Raw genomic sequence first — 16,993 nt, forward strand, 5'->3', positions numbered from 1 at the left:
CGGGAAGGTTTTGCACAGATATATCAGTAGGGTGTGTTCTAAATAAGTCTTAAATAAGTGAAGCATCATTACCTCCAGATTGGTGTTTACCTGCTGCATTGAGAAGTAATACAGAGTCCCTAAAGACTAAACTCTGGAGGCTGGAGGCTTAAAAGATTATGGGCGGTAAAAAGGTTGATTCCTACTTTAACCTCCTAGGACCCTGCGTCCACATATGTGGATATCACATTTTGGGTTATTTAGACCAAAATACTCAATTTTGCTCTACAAGGGCCTGATATCCGCTTACTAGGACATTATACTGCTACTGTTCTATTGAAAATTTAAACTAATATCCTCATATGTGGCTCTCATTTTTCTTAGAAACAAAAAATAGGTAAAAAACAAACAAATCTGGTAGTTCTTTGTTTTTACATTCGTCAGGTCCCAATCAGCCCAAATATCAAAGAGAAATTGAAAATGCATGCCGTGGAAGTGTTCGGGTCGTAGGAGGCTAAATATGTAGACAGGCCAAAGTGTGCATTTCTCAAAGTGATCGCCAGCATTTTTTAATGCAGAATTAAGAGCTTGTGTACTGTAAACATGTAGTAATTTTAATTGTACTGCACTGAGGCACTTGTATGGTTTTGTCCTTGGAGTGAAAACCCCCCCAGCTTCAAGTGTCTTAGGGCGTTTTCACACCTACAGTTTATTAACTGTGGTCCAAATCAGTTGATGATTTGAGTTGTCGAGTTGTAGCGTCCTCCTGCTGTTTGGTTTCTTTTCACAGAGAAAACACCAAGTGAACCAAAATGTGACAATCTCACCATGCAAGAACTTTCATTGGGTGTTTTGGCCAACTAAAGTAAGTACAGGAAGAAGGTGCTGTGTTCTGCATCAAGTGGAAAATGTAGAGAATTTACTCCTGGCTACAGGAAGGCGATTGGCTCAGATTTTCACTGTACACCTGGTAGTTGGGTTGAAACTAAATCCCAATCTCAACATAAAGGAACTCTGGAGTTCATTTGGAACCGGACCGCCTCAAAAGGGTGTTGGCGAGGTTGCTTTGCTCCTTACACAAGTGCTGTTGCCCTTTTTACATCTGCACAAACAAACCACATCATGGTTGGAAAATGAAGTTCCATCTAATGAACTAAATACCTCAGATGTGAAAATGCTCTAAGTAAGGTGTTGGACAACCATGTGTCACAAGAACAGCTTCACTGACTGTTGGCAGTGATTTTCCAAGTCTCTGATTTGTAGTTTGAAGGTGTTGGTGGAGAGTGTTGTCATCCAGAATCTGCTGTTAAGTGTTCAAATTGGTTGAGATGGTGATGGGTTAGTGGTGTTATTGATATTCTGGAAGAAACCGGAATAAGTTCTGAATAGGCGTTCTTCAGTCTGCTATGGCTCTGCGAAACACATCCATCACTCACTGCCATATCTGGCTTGCCTGCTTTTTTTGTTCTCCTTTCTCTGCTCTCTGGAAACCTAAAAGCTTTGTGCACTTCTGTAGATGGAAACCATACAACAATATCCATCAAGTTCTAATTCGAGTTCAGCATATCTGAGACGTAATAAAATCCGCTTCACCCACAGTTGAAGCCAATTCTGGTTCTTAATTGAACTTTAACAAAACCAATTTCAATAGCAAGTGACAGGCTGAGTGCTAACTACAGATACCATATTAATTAACTGTTAAAATGACGCACTCTGAATCCAAAGAGCTTTTACAGAAGTGTTCAGGTGTATGTTTAAAAAACAAAAACGAATATGCAAAGAAACTTTATTTATAACTTACATGAACTTAATCTTTCCTGTTTTTTTGCAATTATCTATTGTAACACATAGGGAACATTATGGTATACTACAACATTATTAGCCTCACTATAAAATTTCAAGTTTGTGTCAAAACATTTTAAAGGTACTTGATGATGTGTTTTAACTTTGTAATGCTCAAAACTTGTAAAATCAAGTTAAAACTGAGGGTTTTCTTCCAATTTACACACAGTAGAAAAACGTGAATGAGGGTTTAAGCTGTCACTTGAGAAAGCATCATGCTGAAAACAAAACAAATCTCGTTAGACTTGAGAAAAAGAATTGCTGACAAAGGAGGAGGTAGATATATAAAGTTATCACGTTGTTTCCAAGTGAAATTCAAAGAGAGCAACACAGCCTGGCAGAGGCAGCAAGCAAAATATTTCAAAGATTGTAAAGAAATCTAGTGAGAAATGTGTCTAAAGACTCTGGAACAACTGCTAGTGACTTATCTAAGTCAGAAATTGGAGTCTCAAAGAAGTTAATCGCTAGAATCCTGCACAGGAATGGACTGAGACCAAGAAAAACTCAAGAAGCACAGACACCTTTAAGCCACACTGAAGTATGCTGAGGACAACCTGGACTGGAAGTGCATCCTTTGATCAGATGACACAAAACTAGAGCTCTTTGGCCACAGAGACGCTGCTTATGTTTGGAGAAAGAAGGGAAAGGCCTACAACCACAAGAACTCCATCCCCACAGTGAAACAGTGCTGGGAATATTAAGCCGTGGGGACACTTCAGTATGTCTGGAACTAGGAATCTCAACAAGGTAGAAGGAATAATGAGGACAGAAGGTTGTGTGAAGACTTTATAAGAAAACCTCAAGCAGCAAAACTCAGTCTGAGTCATCGCTTTGTTTTCCAACACCACCACGACAACTCAAAACATACGTCGCTCCTGGTGATGAACCACCTCCAGTAGTTCAATGCGAAAGTTATTCTGGATGTTTTTCAGAAATAGTTGAATTTACTTTGCACACAGAAACAAAATTAAGCATCCCAATAGCCAAACTAGTATGTTTGTAAAAGCTTTGTTAAAAACTTCTTGCTCTATTTAACTGCACTTGGGAAATACTTAAATGAATCTGATAAAAATCTGGACTTCCTTAGTGACAGCTATGTTTATCTGCGTCTGTTTATCTTCCACATGCTCTTTTTTTTTTTGCCTTACGTGTGTTTGTGCGTGACAGTTTGCGTGTGGGTGTGAGACCCTTTGAGTGTGTGAGAGTGAGCTCCAGAGACGGACAGTAATTTGTTTTCATTTGTATCCATCTCTGCTGTGCCCATAACTTTCAGCTGTAACAGCCAAGCTCATATTTGGGCCTCGCTGGGCACTCCCATAGCAGCGGGTTTGTTTTGCCCCTGGTGTCACGCCACCAAGGACAGCACTGTCATTTGCCATCCTTATCTGGATTTCTGCAGCTACTAGATCCACCCTTTCTGCCCTGGGCGAATTGCGTGCGCCCACGCTATATCAGTTTTCTGTTACTTTATATTCTGAAATGTTTTGGACTTCCTTCCACAGCTTCCAGCTGTAATGTGAGTTTGACTCTTTCTGTAGTGACGGTTGCCACTTGTTCATTCATTCTACATTTCTGGTATCTCTATCGCTTTAATTCTTCAGCGACAGCAGCGGCTGGAACATTCCACTGTTTGTTTGGCTTCACTAAAGCAGACTACCCCCAAAATGTGCATGCATGTATGTTTATTCACATGTGAGAGAGAGAGAGAGAGAGAGAGAGACATCAATACAGCTGGCTGTGATGTCTCTGGGCTTCTGAAGAGGAAGTGGTGCGGGGCAGCGTCCGCACGCAATCATGTCTTTGTTCCTCTGAACCCCAGACATGCACAAGCTCACTGTTGTTACGTCACTGCTGTTTGCCCTGTTTGTTTCAAAGCGTCTCACTGTGATTCTTTTATAGGTTGCATGAAATAAGTTTTTTTTTTTTTTTTGTTAAAAGGAACACAAAGTGAAGAAACGCAGACATTAAATGCACTTGTTTCACAGTCATCACTCTTCCTTTTTTTTAAAAACATGTCCTTTGCTCTTTGTTTACCTATCCTCCTGCAAATGAGACTTGGTTTTGGTACGATTCAAGCAAACACTTGTTTCCGTGGATTGTGTACACGCATGTGAGAACCTAGTGGCTTAGTGGTTTTGATGTGATGTGCTGTGTGTGTACTCACGTACTGTCGCGCACTCTGATTTTGTAAATTTGTGAGATTTAGTGGTTGGCTGTTTAATGAAATCATAACAAACCCCAGCAGGGCTGCTGATCCTAAACCCAACCCCGCAGCAGATTGACATTTACCCTCTTGGAGAATGAGTAAATGTTTCCAAGTACACTTCTTAGCCCCTAAACAGAGGAAGGCCTTGTTTAGCTGATTGCAGTGATTGTGTCCTCTCTCCCCCTGGTTTCTGCTCTAATTTACTTGTTTCTTTCTGTTCTCCTTGACTCTTTCCAGCCTCTCCGTGTACCCAATAACTCCCCTAGTTGCAGTGCCAGATCTAGAATCTGTGTCGTCTTGTGACCTGAGGCTGTCACCCCTTTTCCCTTCCGGGTGTGGCCTCCTACTCCTTTCAGACCTGTAAAAGTCAGCATGGGCCACCTGCAGGCAGATCTTAATTAGTTCCTCTCTCACAAACTAAGACGAGAGAAACAATGCCACTGCAGCACCACAGGAGGGTTTGAAGGCACAGATGCACATGCATCACGGCCTGCTCTCTTCAAGTAGGGGCCTCTCGCTCCTTAGGAACCAGCGTCTTTTGTGCAGCTCTCTGAACAAATTGACTTTTTGTCCGTGTGGCCTCAGTATCCCAGTCTTGTCTACTGTACTCTGATACTGACGGCATGATTTCCAACATATGGTACTCAGTCAAGAGGGGAAAAATCTCCAATGCATTGCTGTCTGTCTTTTTAAACACTGAGTAATGTCACTCCCCCCCCCCCCCTCCCCCCTTCACCATTCTCCTCAACTGTTTGCTTCAAAACATGTGTAGGCCAGGTAGTTTTATGGGACCTTATGTAAGATTCAACAGTGAATCTAATGTTAAAATACCCAGTAAATCCTCTTAAAATTTTTTGGCCTTTCTGCCAAGTATTATAATGACAAATTAGACTAGGCGAGAGCCCTGCTTTGGGCACATGCGCGAAACACACACACGCACGCAGACAAATGACGAGGTAAGATCAGCCTCCTGCCCTGCTACAAGAAAAGCTGCCTGAGTACTGCTGCTTTATGACTAGATAGGGAAAAAAATGAGAAAGAAAAGAACTAATTGTGCCCGGCTTCTTGACTCTTTGCCAGTTTCTAGAGCCTACAAAAGACAGAAAATAGTCTTGGAGCAGTAAAACAGCCACACACTGATTCATATCCTCTGGATAACAGAGCTGTATGGAAGCATATTCAGTATTTAATCTTATTACAGACTCTGGCTTATTATATGGATGCTGACCTCCACACGGCATTTACTCACTTGGACGATTAGAAATGCTTTAATTCTACTCAGTGAGCCAAAAAACGTTGCACCATAAATGCTGCAGCTATGCTGGCATTAGAGAACAATAGAAGTTTAAATTGGCTTCCTTTTTACAGGCATGGTTTTAGCTGGGTGTCTTGTGGAGTAATTGCTGCAGTGTTCATAACTCTTTTGTCAAATTTTTTTTTCACAGATTCTAATTATCCGCGTGCATGCCGTGTCTGCTTTTGGTAAACGGAGTCACGCAACTTGTGGATAAACTTCCAGCTTACTGGATGCACCAGAGAAACGTTACACTGACTCCAATGCAGTCTCTACTGACTCTACACTGACTGACCTTCAGCATCTTTCCTGTAGTGCAACAGGAAAAATAGCATTTCAGCTGAAAACACATTAAAAATGCAACGTCCAGATGAAGACTATCCACTTTCTGGATGATTTAGCATGCATCAAAACAAGTTAGATGATCCTTCTCCTCTTTAGCTCAGAATATGCAGTGTCCATGTTTTCCAAAAAGAATTTCAAATTTAAATTTGATCCATTTTTTCACTTTGCCTCAGTCGATTTTTAATGAGCTTTAGATGACAGCGTTCCTGAATCATGCTACCATATGGCTTCTTTGCATGATAGAGTTTCAGACTGTATTTGCAGATGGCATAGTCAACTGTGTTCACATACAGTAATTTCAAGAAGAGTCCAAGCAGTGATTTCCATGACAGTATCACGCCTGTTTTTAATGCAGTGCTGCCCGAGGGCCCAAAGCTCATCCAGTGCTGATTTTCGGCCTTTTCCTTTCCACACAGAGATTTTTGCAGACTGACTGAATCTTTTGATGATAATATGTGTTGTAGATAACAAGGTATTCAGAGCCTTTCCAATATTATGTTGAAGAACATTTTTCTGGAGTTGTTCCAGAATTTGTAGACATGGTCTTTGCAGATTGGGCAACCTCTGTCCAATTTTACTTCTCAAAAAATCTGCCTCTTTAAGATGAAGATTTTACTGACCTGCTGCCAGTTAACATAATCAGTGCCAAAATGTTCCTCAAGTTGTTGTTTTTCAGGCTTTTGTCACCCTCAAGATGCTCAAGGTGCTGTGTTTACGGTGTTCTGTCATGAATAAAATATGGTTTGAGGAGATTTGCAAATCATTTCATTCTGATTTTATTTACAATTTAAACAGTGTCCCAAGTTTTTTGGAATCGTGGTTAAGGCAGCAAAAAAAAGGTCCTAGTTCTTTCTTCTGCACGGCATTACACTAAGATGTTACGAGTCATTTATGAAGTAAACACAGAGCAATTGTTCACATATTTCTTTGCTACAAATGCTTCTATATACCCTTACTCTTTCATTCAATACTTTTCAATATTGCATGGTGAAAATCTGATAGCTGAGAAAAAGCAGAAAAGCAGAATGCAAAAACAAAGCTCCATTTTGGATAGATGTAACTTCTTTTTTTATTAGAAGTAGCTTTGAGGCTTCCTCTTTTTTTAGCATGGGATTAATTTTGGTAGCAGGAGAGCACTATGCAGAACCTGAAGGCTCTTGTTACATGCCAAAGGCATGTAACACAATTACAAAAGTTGGCAAACCTGAGTCAAACAAGGAGAAAGAACCATATTGAGATCATGGACCGTTTTAATGCTTTCACATAGTGAATGAAATGATAAGTCTGCTTTTGCTCTAGTGCCAAATAATGAGCAAATTCTCCCTCCAAGGCCAAAAGGAGAATCTGAAGGCCTTGTTTTATGATGTGCAGGTCACACACAGAGCAATAAAGAGAACTTTCAGGGACCTTTTTTTTTTTTTTTTAAATTAAAGAGTGTATTTAGTTTGGCTTTACACTAGCCATCCTGCATTAATGAAGGCACCTCATGCTGCTCTTATTAGGGATGAATGTTTACTCCCCCTCAGTGGTGTTGGTGATTCTAGGACGGTTTTATGGTGAGGGGACCATCAACAACTAAGCGAATGGCCCTCTTTATGGCCTCTTACCGCAGGTTGGGAAAATCCAGCGAGTCAGCAGGCAAGTACTGCATAAATAACCCATCCAGACATAATTTTAAACAAAAAAAACAAGATTCGCTCATCAGCACAATGTCTAACTGTGACATCCAGATTATTTCCAGGTCCGTATGAAGTGGCTTTAAAAGATATGCGTGCCACTTTCGACCCCATTAGCGTTAATGAAATCTGCAATCTGGAGCGCAGACAGAGGTGGACTGAACCAAGCAAATCACGCAGTGCTGTTTTTGGAGGTATCCCGGTGTGGTGCGGGGTTCAGGCTACAGTTAATAGTATTTGAAGCTGCAGCCAGACTTCATTGAAACGATCAGATTTTTTGTAAAAATAAATTAATGTGCAAAACCAAAACAAAAGAGAAAGTGTGTGGATGTGTCCTATCTCTTATATGAGAATTATTTTATTGATTACTGCCCAAAATGTTTTCAAAAATGCAACATTCTCACTTATTTCTGGTGACCATAAAACTGTGTGGGGGGAAAACAGTCAGTGGAGATGCTTGTGTTTGCAGGTCTCATCTGCCTCAGGGCCACGTTTAAAATCCTAGGAATCAGCTGTAAACGCTCTGCCCTGCACTCCTTAATTATACCATCAGTTTCTCTTCATTTCCACTGCAAAGACACAATTCCCAAAGAAGAAGGGGGGAAAAGAAAAAGCAGATCATGGAAAAGGAAAATGACCTCAGGAAATTTCTGTTTTCACAGCCTGATTCACCGAGCAGCTCCGTGACGTCACGGCTGCCGATCCTTTTGTTTAGGGACAAGAAAATATTGAGAAAAAAGAAAGAAAGAAAAATGTTTGTTTTCATTAGACCAGAGCGCTGTTAACAATTACACACCCGTGAGGACAAAGGTAATGACAATTTGTGTTTTTGTTAGCTGCCCTCATAATTTAATTGTTTCCATCCAGAATGTCGTTTGACCATTTGGTTCTAGTTAATGATGTTTGTGCTAATGGGCTGTAATGCATGCTAACGTTCAGGCTGAATATACATTATAAACTAATGAAACCAACATAATTACCTAAAATTGAATTATTAGGATGCCTAATAATGGAAGTCAAGATAAGGTAGCTTGGGGATATTTTTTCCCACTTGAGCACAGCCATTAACAAACTGAAGATAAACTCCAGATGGTTTGGAACGGTGCATTTATTTTTTAATTATTCCCAAACAAGGTTACTTTATGAAGAAGAAGAAGAAGAAGAAGAAAAAATAAATCACATTATGGACCAAAACAGAAAAAAACCCCAAAGCCAATAATAATTTTAATAAAGATGTCAAAACACTGTAATTAAATCATGTGATTAATGGCACCGCACAGCTGGTATGGTAAAAATAGCGAAACAGTCTGTAAAATTACTTGGAAAAACTTCCCAGCAAAGACCAAAAGTATAAAACCTAAGAACAAAAAAAGAAAATGTGTGGCAGAAATAGGGGGTTATTTGTTTTACCTCCACTTTACTTTTAATTTCACGCTGTAGATTAGACATAGAGAGGGGTTAGGGTTAGTAACCAGGAGTAACTAACCTACTGCGTTAGTTGTATTAATATGCCACAACTACACTGCATTTATGTTGTTTTTCTTTGTGTGTTTTGTTCCATATATCTTAGTTGCAAAGCAGGTCCTCATACTTGGTGTGCGAATGTGTGTTTAGTTTGCCCGGCACACTTCACAGCAGTCTTTGCACTAATCCTGACAGCTTCCACTTTAACTGTAGTGAAATCAAAGTAAGGCCCAACCCAGTCCCTACTTGGAGGACTCTGTGCAGATGCTTGGCTGTGTGCTCGAGGCGCGCCTCCCTCTCCGCTCGCATTAGAAGCACCTGTATAAATACGATCTCTCGACTTCTGCGTGTGTGTTTCGCTCTGTGCTCTTGTCCCTTACGCCTCCCACCGCCACTACCACCACCACCCCTTCCTCAGTACAGGGCTCAGTTTCTTCTTTGCTCTCATTAATAAAAACAGTAATCTGCAGCAGCACCTGAGTGACCTGTTTGTACAGCCAGTCCCGTTGCCTTGCGAAGCTCTTTGGCTACTGTTTTTTTTTTTTTTTTTTTCTTTTGCTCAGCTCGCCTACTCTCAGGTTTTCAAATAGACCAGTCCTGCTATTTGATGTGGGCTCGAGGAAGGGGGTGGGGGTTTATTCAGGTGTGGTGAGTCTGACGACCGATGCTGCTACCACCCTGCCTCTGATGTTGTGTCCATCGGCAGCCAGGTGCTGGAGCTCCATCAGAGAGGCCACTGTTCCGAACCTGCGGATGAATAGAGGGCCCATTGATGGCGCTCGTCTGTGGGGCGCTGCGGTTTCTCCCCTCTTACACGCACAAGCAGGGGTAGATGGTGGACCAGGGCGTTTACCTGCTGGAGAGAAAAGGGGCTGACCAAAGGGGAGCCGCAACATTCTGGCCTAGCTTTTGGCCGCCGGGGAACTTGTAATATGGTTCATGTGTCCACATGTCCCGATGTGTTTGAGAGGGTATTCACTCCCACTCTGGGCGAGTGCCTGTCCCACCTGTTTGAATAAGACTCACTCTGTTTGAGCCAGAGGTTGAATGTGGATGTGTCCTGACATCATGTCAAGGATACATCCACTGAATATAAGGTTGGAGGGTTTGGGTGTAGTTGGATTAATAATACTTCCCTTTAGAGTGAAATATTTCTGGCCACATTATTATGTACACATTGCTATTCCCAGGTTGGACCCCCTTCTGCCTTAATTCTTCATGCCACATTCCTTAGAGCTTTTGGTCCTTGTTGACATGACAGAGTCACACAGTTGCTGCACATCCACGATGTGATTCTACTATTCCATCTCATCCCAGAGGTGCTGTATCATCTCATCCCACGGTCAGCAACAATACTCAGGTAGGCTAGTGTTAAAGTGATGCTTAGTTGGTGCTATGGTAGTACTGTTACACATTGTCTATTCTACTGCTTTGGTCCAAGGTAGTTCTCGGTTTAACATGTTGTGCATTCAGAAATGCTCCTCTACTCCTTCCATGATTGTAACGAGTTACTGTTGCCTTCGTATCAGCTTAAAGCAGTCTTGCCGTCCTTCTCAGACTTCTGACACCAACAACACATTTTTGCCCACAGAACTGCTGCTCGTTGGGCATTTTCCCCTTTTCCTGATCATACTCTTTAAACACCAGTGATGGCTATGTGTGGAAAATCCCTGTAGTTTATGAAATACTCTCACAGGTTTGTCCGGTACCAACTGCCATTCCACATACAAAGTCACTTAAAAAACTTTCTTCCCCACTATTGATTTAAAAATCAGCAGGTTGCTTTAAACAGGTTACAACCCTAAAGCATTGAGTTGCTGCCACGCGACTCACTCACTCATGTGGAGATTTTTTTAAGAATACAGAGAAATATGGACGTTTTCATATGAATTTCACCGCAATAAAAATTCAGCAGATAACTGAAGGTGTAATTGTGTTCTGTGAATTGGGTTTTAAATGACATTTTTTTTTTGTGGTATAAAAACGTCTTAAGAAACTCTCTTCTTATACTTATTGCTGAAAGCATGAGAAAAAGCAACGATTCACAGTTACCTGACCACAAATATGTTTTTCCTTTTTTTTGAGAACGGGCAGCTTATACTTCCTGGTAGTTCAACTTAGCAGAATTTATGTGAATTCTCTGAAAGAAAAAATCTGTCTTCAGTTGAAATCCACTCCTATGAACGTTTCTTTATCACACTGACCACTGTGACATCAAGCCCTGAAATTAGTTGCCCGAGTATCGCTTCTATCATGACACCATCGAGGGAACTTTGCGCTTTGCAAGATTTATAGGAGGCACAGTTTCACAACCTCACACACTTGCAGCTGTTCCACTGAGAAGTTTTGCCTTTTCTTCTTAGAGAAACCCAACCACAGTGCTTTTCTGGTTGCGTTTCTCACTAAGTGTGGCGTTAGAAGTTTATTTTCCATGGCAGTACGAGGAAAAAGGTAAGCCATTTTCAGGATTAAAGTGAAAAAAGAGAGAAAAAACTGACTTTCTTGTTGCTGTATATTATATAATCCTTGTATCAGCGATAAAGAAGCAGTCAGCAGGTTATCGGTCAAAGACTTAAAATATCTCTGGGAACAGATGTTTTAAATTAGTGGAAAGAAAAGTTGTAAATCATGAAAAAGTGGGACCAGGTAAGCCTTGGTGATGTGTCGCCCAAACCCCTCCATGCACCTTTATTTTTTTTCCACTCTTGTTAATAGGAGCTATATAGAGCCCAGTTCTTAATTAAAGGCCCCCCAAGGGGCTGTAGCAGTAAATGAGACTAATAACCTTCCAAATAAGTCCCTGCTAGTGCTGAAAGGCTGGTCTCTTTATACTGCAAGTGTATATGTGCTATAAAGCTTTTTTCCAGCACACTAAAGCAATTTTATAGCTCTGTTTTATTCTTTTCTTTTAAAGCCTGTCAGAAGAACAGGGGAGAAAGTCAGCGAGGGTATCTGTGGATCAAAAATAGTGCAGTGCAGTGCCACTGGTTCAGGTTTGACCCCTGAAAAGTGGTAAATTCACAAGATTTACATGCAATACCCTACACTAATGTGTTATTCACTGCCTTATTCAGGGTTATGAAGATGTGTTAACAAAGTTATGCAGCATAATTAGATACAATTTGAGATGTAATTCAATTTTTTCATACTTTCTACTGAATGAGTGTTTGTATGACACTAGATGGATAATGTTTTCTGCTTGTGTGTGTGTGAATGCACTTGAATATTTTAAATAAACCATAAAACCCCCAAAACACGAAATGTAAAAAAAAAAAAAATTCTAATTAATTTACTGGTCATTATTGTCGGGTTTTAAAGTTATGTGGTGCACACAGCTCGAACACTGATATAAAAATTAAACAAGAAGACGTTTCTAAGCATAGATTAGAAATGAGAGTGGCATAAATGTGGGTAGTGTGATCTGATCAGAGATCATTTGATGGTGACAGATGATAATGTTCGTCATCAGTGAGCTGAAAAACATCAACACGCGCTGGCGTTTGTCAAAGTAGGTTATTATGGTAAGGCTTTGTGGACCGTTATGGGTGCGTCTCAAAACATACTCGTGGTAATCAAACACTAAACAGATCTGTAAGATAGACAGGGGGTTGTTTTGGGAACAATTTGGATGTAATTACTAATAAAGTCAGGATTTAGTTTAGCCAGGACTTTACAAATACATTACAGAAATACTACGAGTAATACAGTATTAAATGCAATAATTCCTCAAAACATATAAAAACATTTTACTTTTTTTTTTTTAATTTCTGATAAAAATTTTTTAACTTAGTGTTTAAATAATCAAGGCCTTTTCCTAAATTGTAGAACGAAAAATACCCAAAATGTGTAACTTTTAAATTGAGACTGCAAAAGAAGCGCACACTGCTGCACTTTATATTTATTTTAGAATAGTCCTACAGAAAATGCAGCATCTTACTGTAATGACACATAAAATAAAGTATGTACCTGTACCTGGCAAATAACATCTTATTCAAATTAAATTACATCTTAATAGGAGATTCACATCTTGGATGTGCAGCCAACAAATCTGGTAATCAAAGCCTGTGACCTGATTAACAGTGTTTTAAGAAAAGGTTTGTATTTTTTAACGGCATGTGCATAATTTATTTATTTTTTACCCATGTGGAATAAAAATCCCAAGGGAAAGAAAACTGAGTATCTCAGCAGAGCAAACAAGAAAAAAAACAACACATGTGAGCAGTACAGAGGCGAGTGGAGGATGGGAGCTATGACTCGGGGAGGTAAATAAATTCCTCTCATTGACCAGCAGGCTGTACTGTAGCGACATCACTCCTCCTTGGATGGTCTGGCCTACGGTTTCGGAGCTCTTTCTGTGTTTTGATGTTTTCGTGTAGATTTAACAATTTCATCCTCCGAGAGTGAGGAAGAGCAGAGGGGACAGGTTTGAGCTCAAGTGGAAACCTCCACGTTTTTTAGGGGTTTGGTGTCCGCAGTCGGGTGTGGCCCCCAAACCACCACATTAACACCACCAACCACCATCATTGCTATTACCATGGTCATGTCCCACCACCACCCCTCCCTCCTTTTTTCTTGTTTTCGAGCAGGAGAAACAGATAAAAGTGCAGATTGACAAAACCACAGTTTCCTTACTTTATCAGAGCTGTGCCATTCTCTCTGCAGTCCAGTACTGCTCAGTTTGTTTGTTTGTTTTCCCCTCTTCAGACATTGTGCTACAGTTTCCCTGTGAACAATAGGTATGGTCTGCCAGTTCCAAAAGAGTTGATAACGGGCACTTTTATCTCCGTTGTAGCAAAGCACGGATCAAAAATAATGTGCTATCTGTTTGGATGTACAAAGTGTGTGCTGTGCATTTCTCTGAATCTGCAAGCTCTGCTTGGTGTGTAACTCTAGTATTTACATAACATTGTTTTCTTTTTCCAGACTGTAGTTCAAGTCACACATATGCTCTCCTCCTGTCTCCCCACTGTCTCTCTTACTCTCTTTCCTTCTGCCTGTTTCTGTCACATTTTCTCTCTTGGCCTCAGTACAAGTACTAGCAGTTGTCAGTTTCAGGAAATGCATTGCTCTCTTTTGGGAAGTGAGGTATCTGCCTTTGGGCTGGTTGTTTTTTTCTTTTTCTCTTTTCTTTTTTTTCCCTCTTTTTCATAATTTGTACAGTGGGGCAAAAAAGTATTTAGTCAGCCACCGATTGTGCAAGTTCCCCCACTTAAAATGATGACAGAGGTCAGTAATTTGCACCAGAGGTACACTTCAACTGTGAGAGACAGAATGTGAAAAAAAAATCCATGAATCCACATGGTAGGATTTGTAAAGAATTTATTCGTAAATCAGGGTGGAAAATAAGTATTTGGTCAATAACAAAAATACAACTCAATAGTTTGTAACATAACCTTTGTTGGCAATAACAGAGGTCAAACGTTTACTATAGGTCTTTACCAGGTTTGCACACACAGTAGCTGGTATTTTGGCCCATTCCTCCATGCAGATCTTCTCGAGAGCAGTGATGTTTTGGGGCTGTCGCCGAGCAACACGGACTTTCAACTCCCGCCACAGATTTTCTATGGGGTTGAGGTCTGGAGACTGGCTAGGCCACTCCAGGACTTTCAAATGCTTCTTACGGAGCCACTCCTTTGTTGCCCGGGCGGTGTGTTTTGGATCATTCTCATGTTGGAAGACCCAGGCTCGTTTCATCTTCAAAGTTCTCACTGATGGAAGGAGGTTTTGGCTCAAAATCTCACGATACATGGCCCCATTCATTCTGTCCTTAACACGGATCAGTCGTCCTGTCCCCTTGGCAGAAAAACAGCCCCATAGCATGATGTTTCCACCCCCATGCTTCACAGTAGGTATGGTGTTCTTGGGATGCAACTCAGTATTCTTCTTCCTCCAAACACGACGAGTTGAGTTTATACCAAAAAGTTCTACTTTGGTTTCATCTGACCACATGACATTCTCCCAATCCTCTGCTGTATCATCCATGTGCTCTCTGGCAAACTTCAGACGGGCCTGGACATGCACTGGCTTCAGCAGCGGAACACGTCTGGCACTGCGGGATTTGATTCCCTGCCGTTGTAGTGTGTTACTGATGGTGACCTTTGTTACTTTGGTCCCAGCTCTCTGCAGGTCATTCACCAGGTCCCCCCGTGTGGTTCTGGGATCTTTGCTCACCGTTCTCATGATCATTTTGACCCCACGGGATGAGATCTTGCGTGGAGCCCCAGATCGAGGGAGATTATCAGTGGTCTTGTATGTCTTCCATTTTCTGATGATTGCTCCCACAGTTGATTTTTTCACACCAAGCTGCTTGCCTATTGTAGATTCACTCTTCCCAGTCTGGTGCAGGTCTACAATACTTTTCCTGGTGTCCTTCGAAAGCTCTTTGGTCTTGGCCATGGCGGAGTTTGGAGTCTGACTGTTTGAGGCTGTGGACAGGTGTCTTTTATACAGATGATGAGTTCAAACAGGTGCCATTCATACAGGTAACGAGTGGGGGACAGAAAAGCTTCTTACAGAGGACGTTACAGGTCTGTGAGAGCCAGAGATTTTCCTTGTTTGAGGTGACCAAATACTTATTTTCCACCCTGATTTACGAATAAATTCTTTACAAATCCTACCATGTGAATTCATGGATTTTTTTTTCACATTCTGTCTCTCACAGTTGAAGTGTACCTCTGGTGCAAATTACTGACCTCTGTCATCATTTTAAGTGGGGGAACTTGCACAATCAGTGGCTGACTAAATACTTTTTCGCCCCACTGTAACTTTTATCGTCTGCTTTACGGGAAGCGGAGTTCCTCCGTGCACACAGAGCTGTTCGCTCGGTTCTCCCTTGGTGTTGTTTTATGACTGTACGCAGGCTGATACACACTGCCCGTCTTTGCAGATATGTATTTAAATGAATGGATAGCTAGGGAGATTGGATGCAAAGCAGCCCTTTTTATTGCTTTATTACTCTGTGTGCGAACAGTGAGAGGTTGTAAGTGTGTCCGTGTGTGTGTAAACTCTTGCTGCACATGTGCTCACGAACACATGTACACACAGCTTAGCTCACATCGTGATTCTCTCCTGGCGACCCAAACGCATTTACACTGAAGTGTAAAAGCAAAGGGCCCGTATTGTTGTCACTCATTAACGACATTAGCCTGCTGTCTGTCCACCCACTCGCCCACCTGTGCACCTAAACAACACACATACACAGAAACACAAACACCTCATTGTATTAGATTAACAACCCAAGGAACCAGGCGCACGTGATGTGCTGATCAGAGCCGTTAAAAGTGTGTGTGGAGAAAAACTGTGAAAACAAAGCTCTATGTTTTGGGGTAGGGGAGGCGTTAAGAATGTATGAGTGTGCGTGTGTGTGTGTTTTTCTGCACAGGAGTGAGAAGAGCCGCTTTAGTCCAAACAGGATATTGTATACAGGAGCACAGATTCTTCTGCAGGCCCTTTGGGTTCATGACGTCGACGACAAGTGAGCAGGCAGCACACCCACTGCCCCAGCACAGTCACACAAACACACACAGACACACACGCACACATGAATGACACCACAGTGGGCATCGGTTCCACCTAAACGATTTATAATATATATTTTTTAACTTCAGTTTAAATGAACAACTGCAGAGATGTATTTTAAAGAATAATTGTAGTCCGGTGCGACCTACAGGTATTTGATGCAACTGATTCAGCGTCGTTTTTAGAGAGGCAGAGGTGAAGGAAAACGTCTGTGCAAGGCAGAGGGGTGGGTGAAATTGATTCACGTCGTGTTTGGGACTCACGAGGAAAGGACAAGTGTGCGCCGGTGGGAGGCAGGGGCTCGTCTCACGGGGACATCGAGAGCATTAAAACAAGCTGTTTGTCAAGTGGCAGTGCCGGCAGCGTCCGCCCACTTCTCCACACTTGATCTGTAAGACTGCGGAAGCAGACCAACTCGAATGTGTGTGCAACTGGCTGCAAGCGATTCCTTTGTGTCACATTCTAGATAAATAGAGAGAGGCATTTTTGTACATTGTATAAGGGAAAAAAAGCACATTTTGAATATAAACACTGAAGCAGTTAAAGGCACAATGTGTGACTCAGGGCTGACTAAATAATTCGTTTTGGTTTAGCACCAGCAGTTTCCATTTTCTTCCATCCTCCCCTGTGTTTTTGCCCCCCTTTCTAGTAGCTCTATAAATTGTTTCA

At 41.5% G+C, this 16,993-nt stretch overlaps 1 protein-coding gene across 3 annotated transcripts in view; it reads left to right on the forward strand.

The window, feature by feature from the left end:
* The window catches only part of kcnq1.2 (potassium voltage-gated channel, KQT-like subfamily, member 1.2), a 180,586-nt gene that overhangs the window by 41,814 nt on the left and 121,779 nt on the right, over positions 1-16,993 (forward strand). Inside the window, exon 15 of one of the 3 annotated variants that reach the window (XM_086299266.1) lies at positions 5,473-6,363. The exons of the other annotated variants lie outside the window; for them this stretch is intronic. Coding sequence (XP_086155392.1) covers positions 5,473-5,479 — 7 coding nt within the window. The 3' untranslated portion in view covers positions 5,480-6,363. Of the gene's footprint in view, positions 1-5,472; positions 6,364-16,993 lie in introns of those variants that run through there. 3 annotated transcript variants of the gene reach the window in all.

This window comes from Aulonocara sp. 'chitande type north' Nkhata Bay, linkage group LG7 (genome assembly GCF_057382095.1).
Source record: "Aulonocara sp. 'chitande type north' Nkhata Bay isolate Kocher_YH1m ecotype deep benthic linkage group LG7, A_spYH_male_GT1.1, whole genome shotgun sequence".
Lineage (NCBI taxonomy): Eukaryota > Metazoa > Chordata > Actinopteri > Cichliformes > Cichlidae > Aulonocara > Aulonocara sp. 'chitande type north' Nkhata Bay.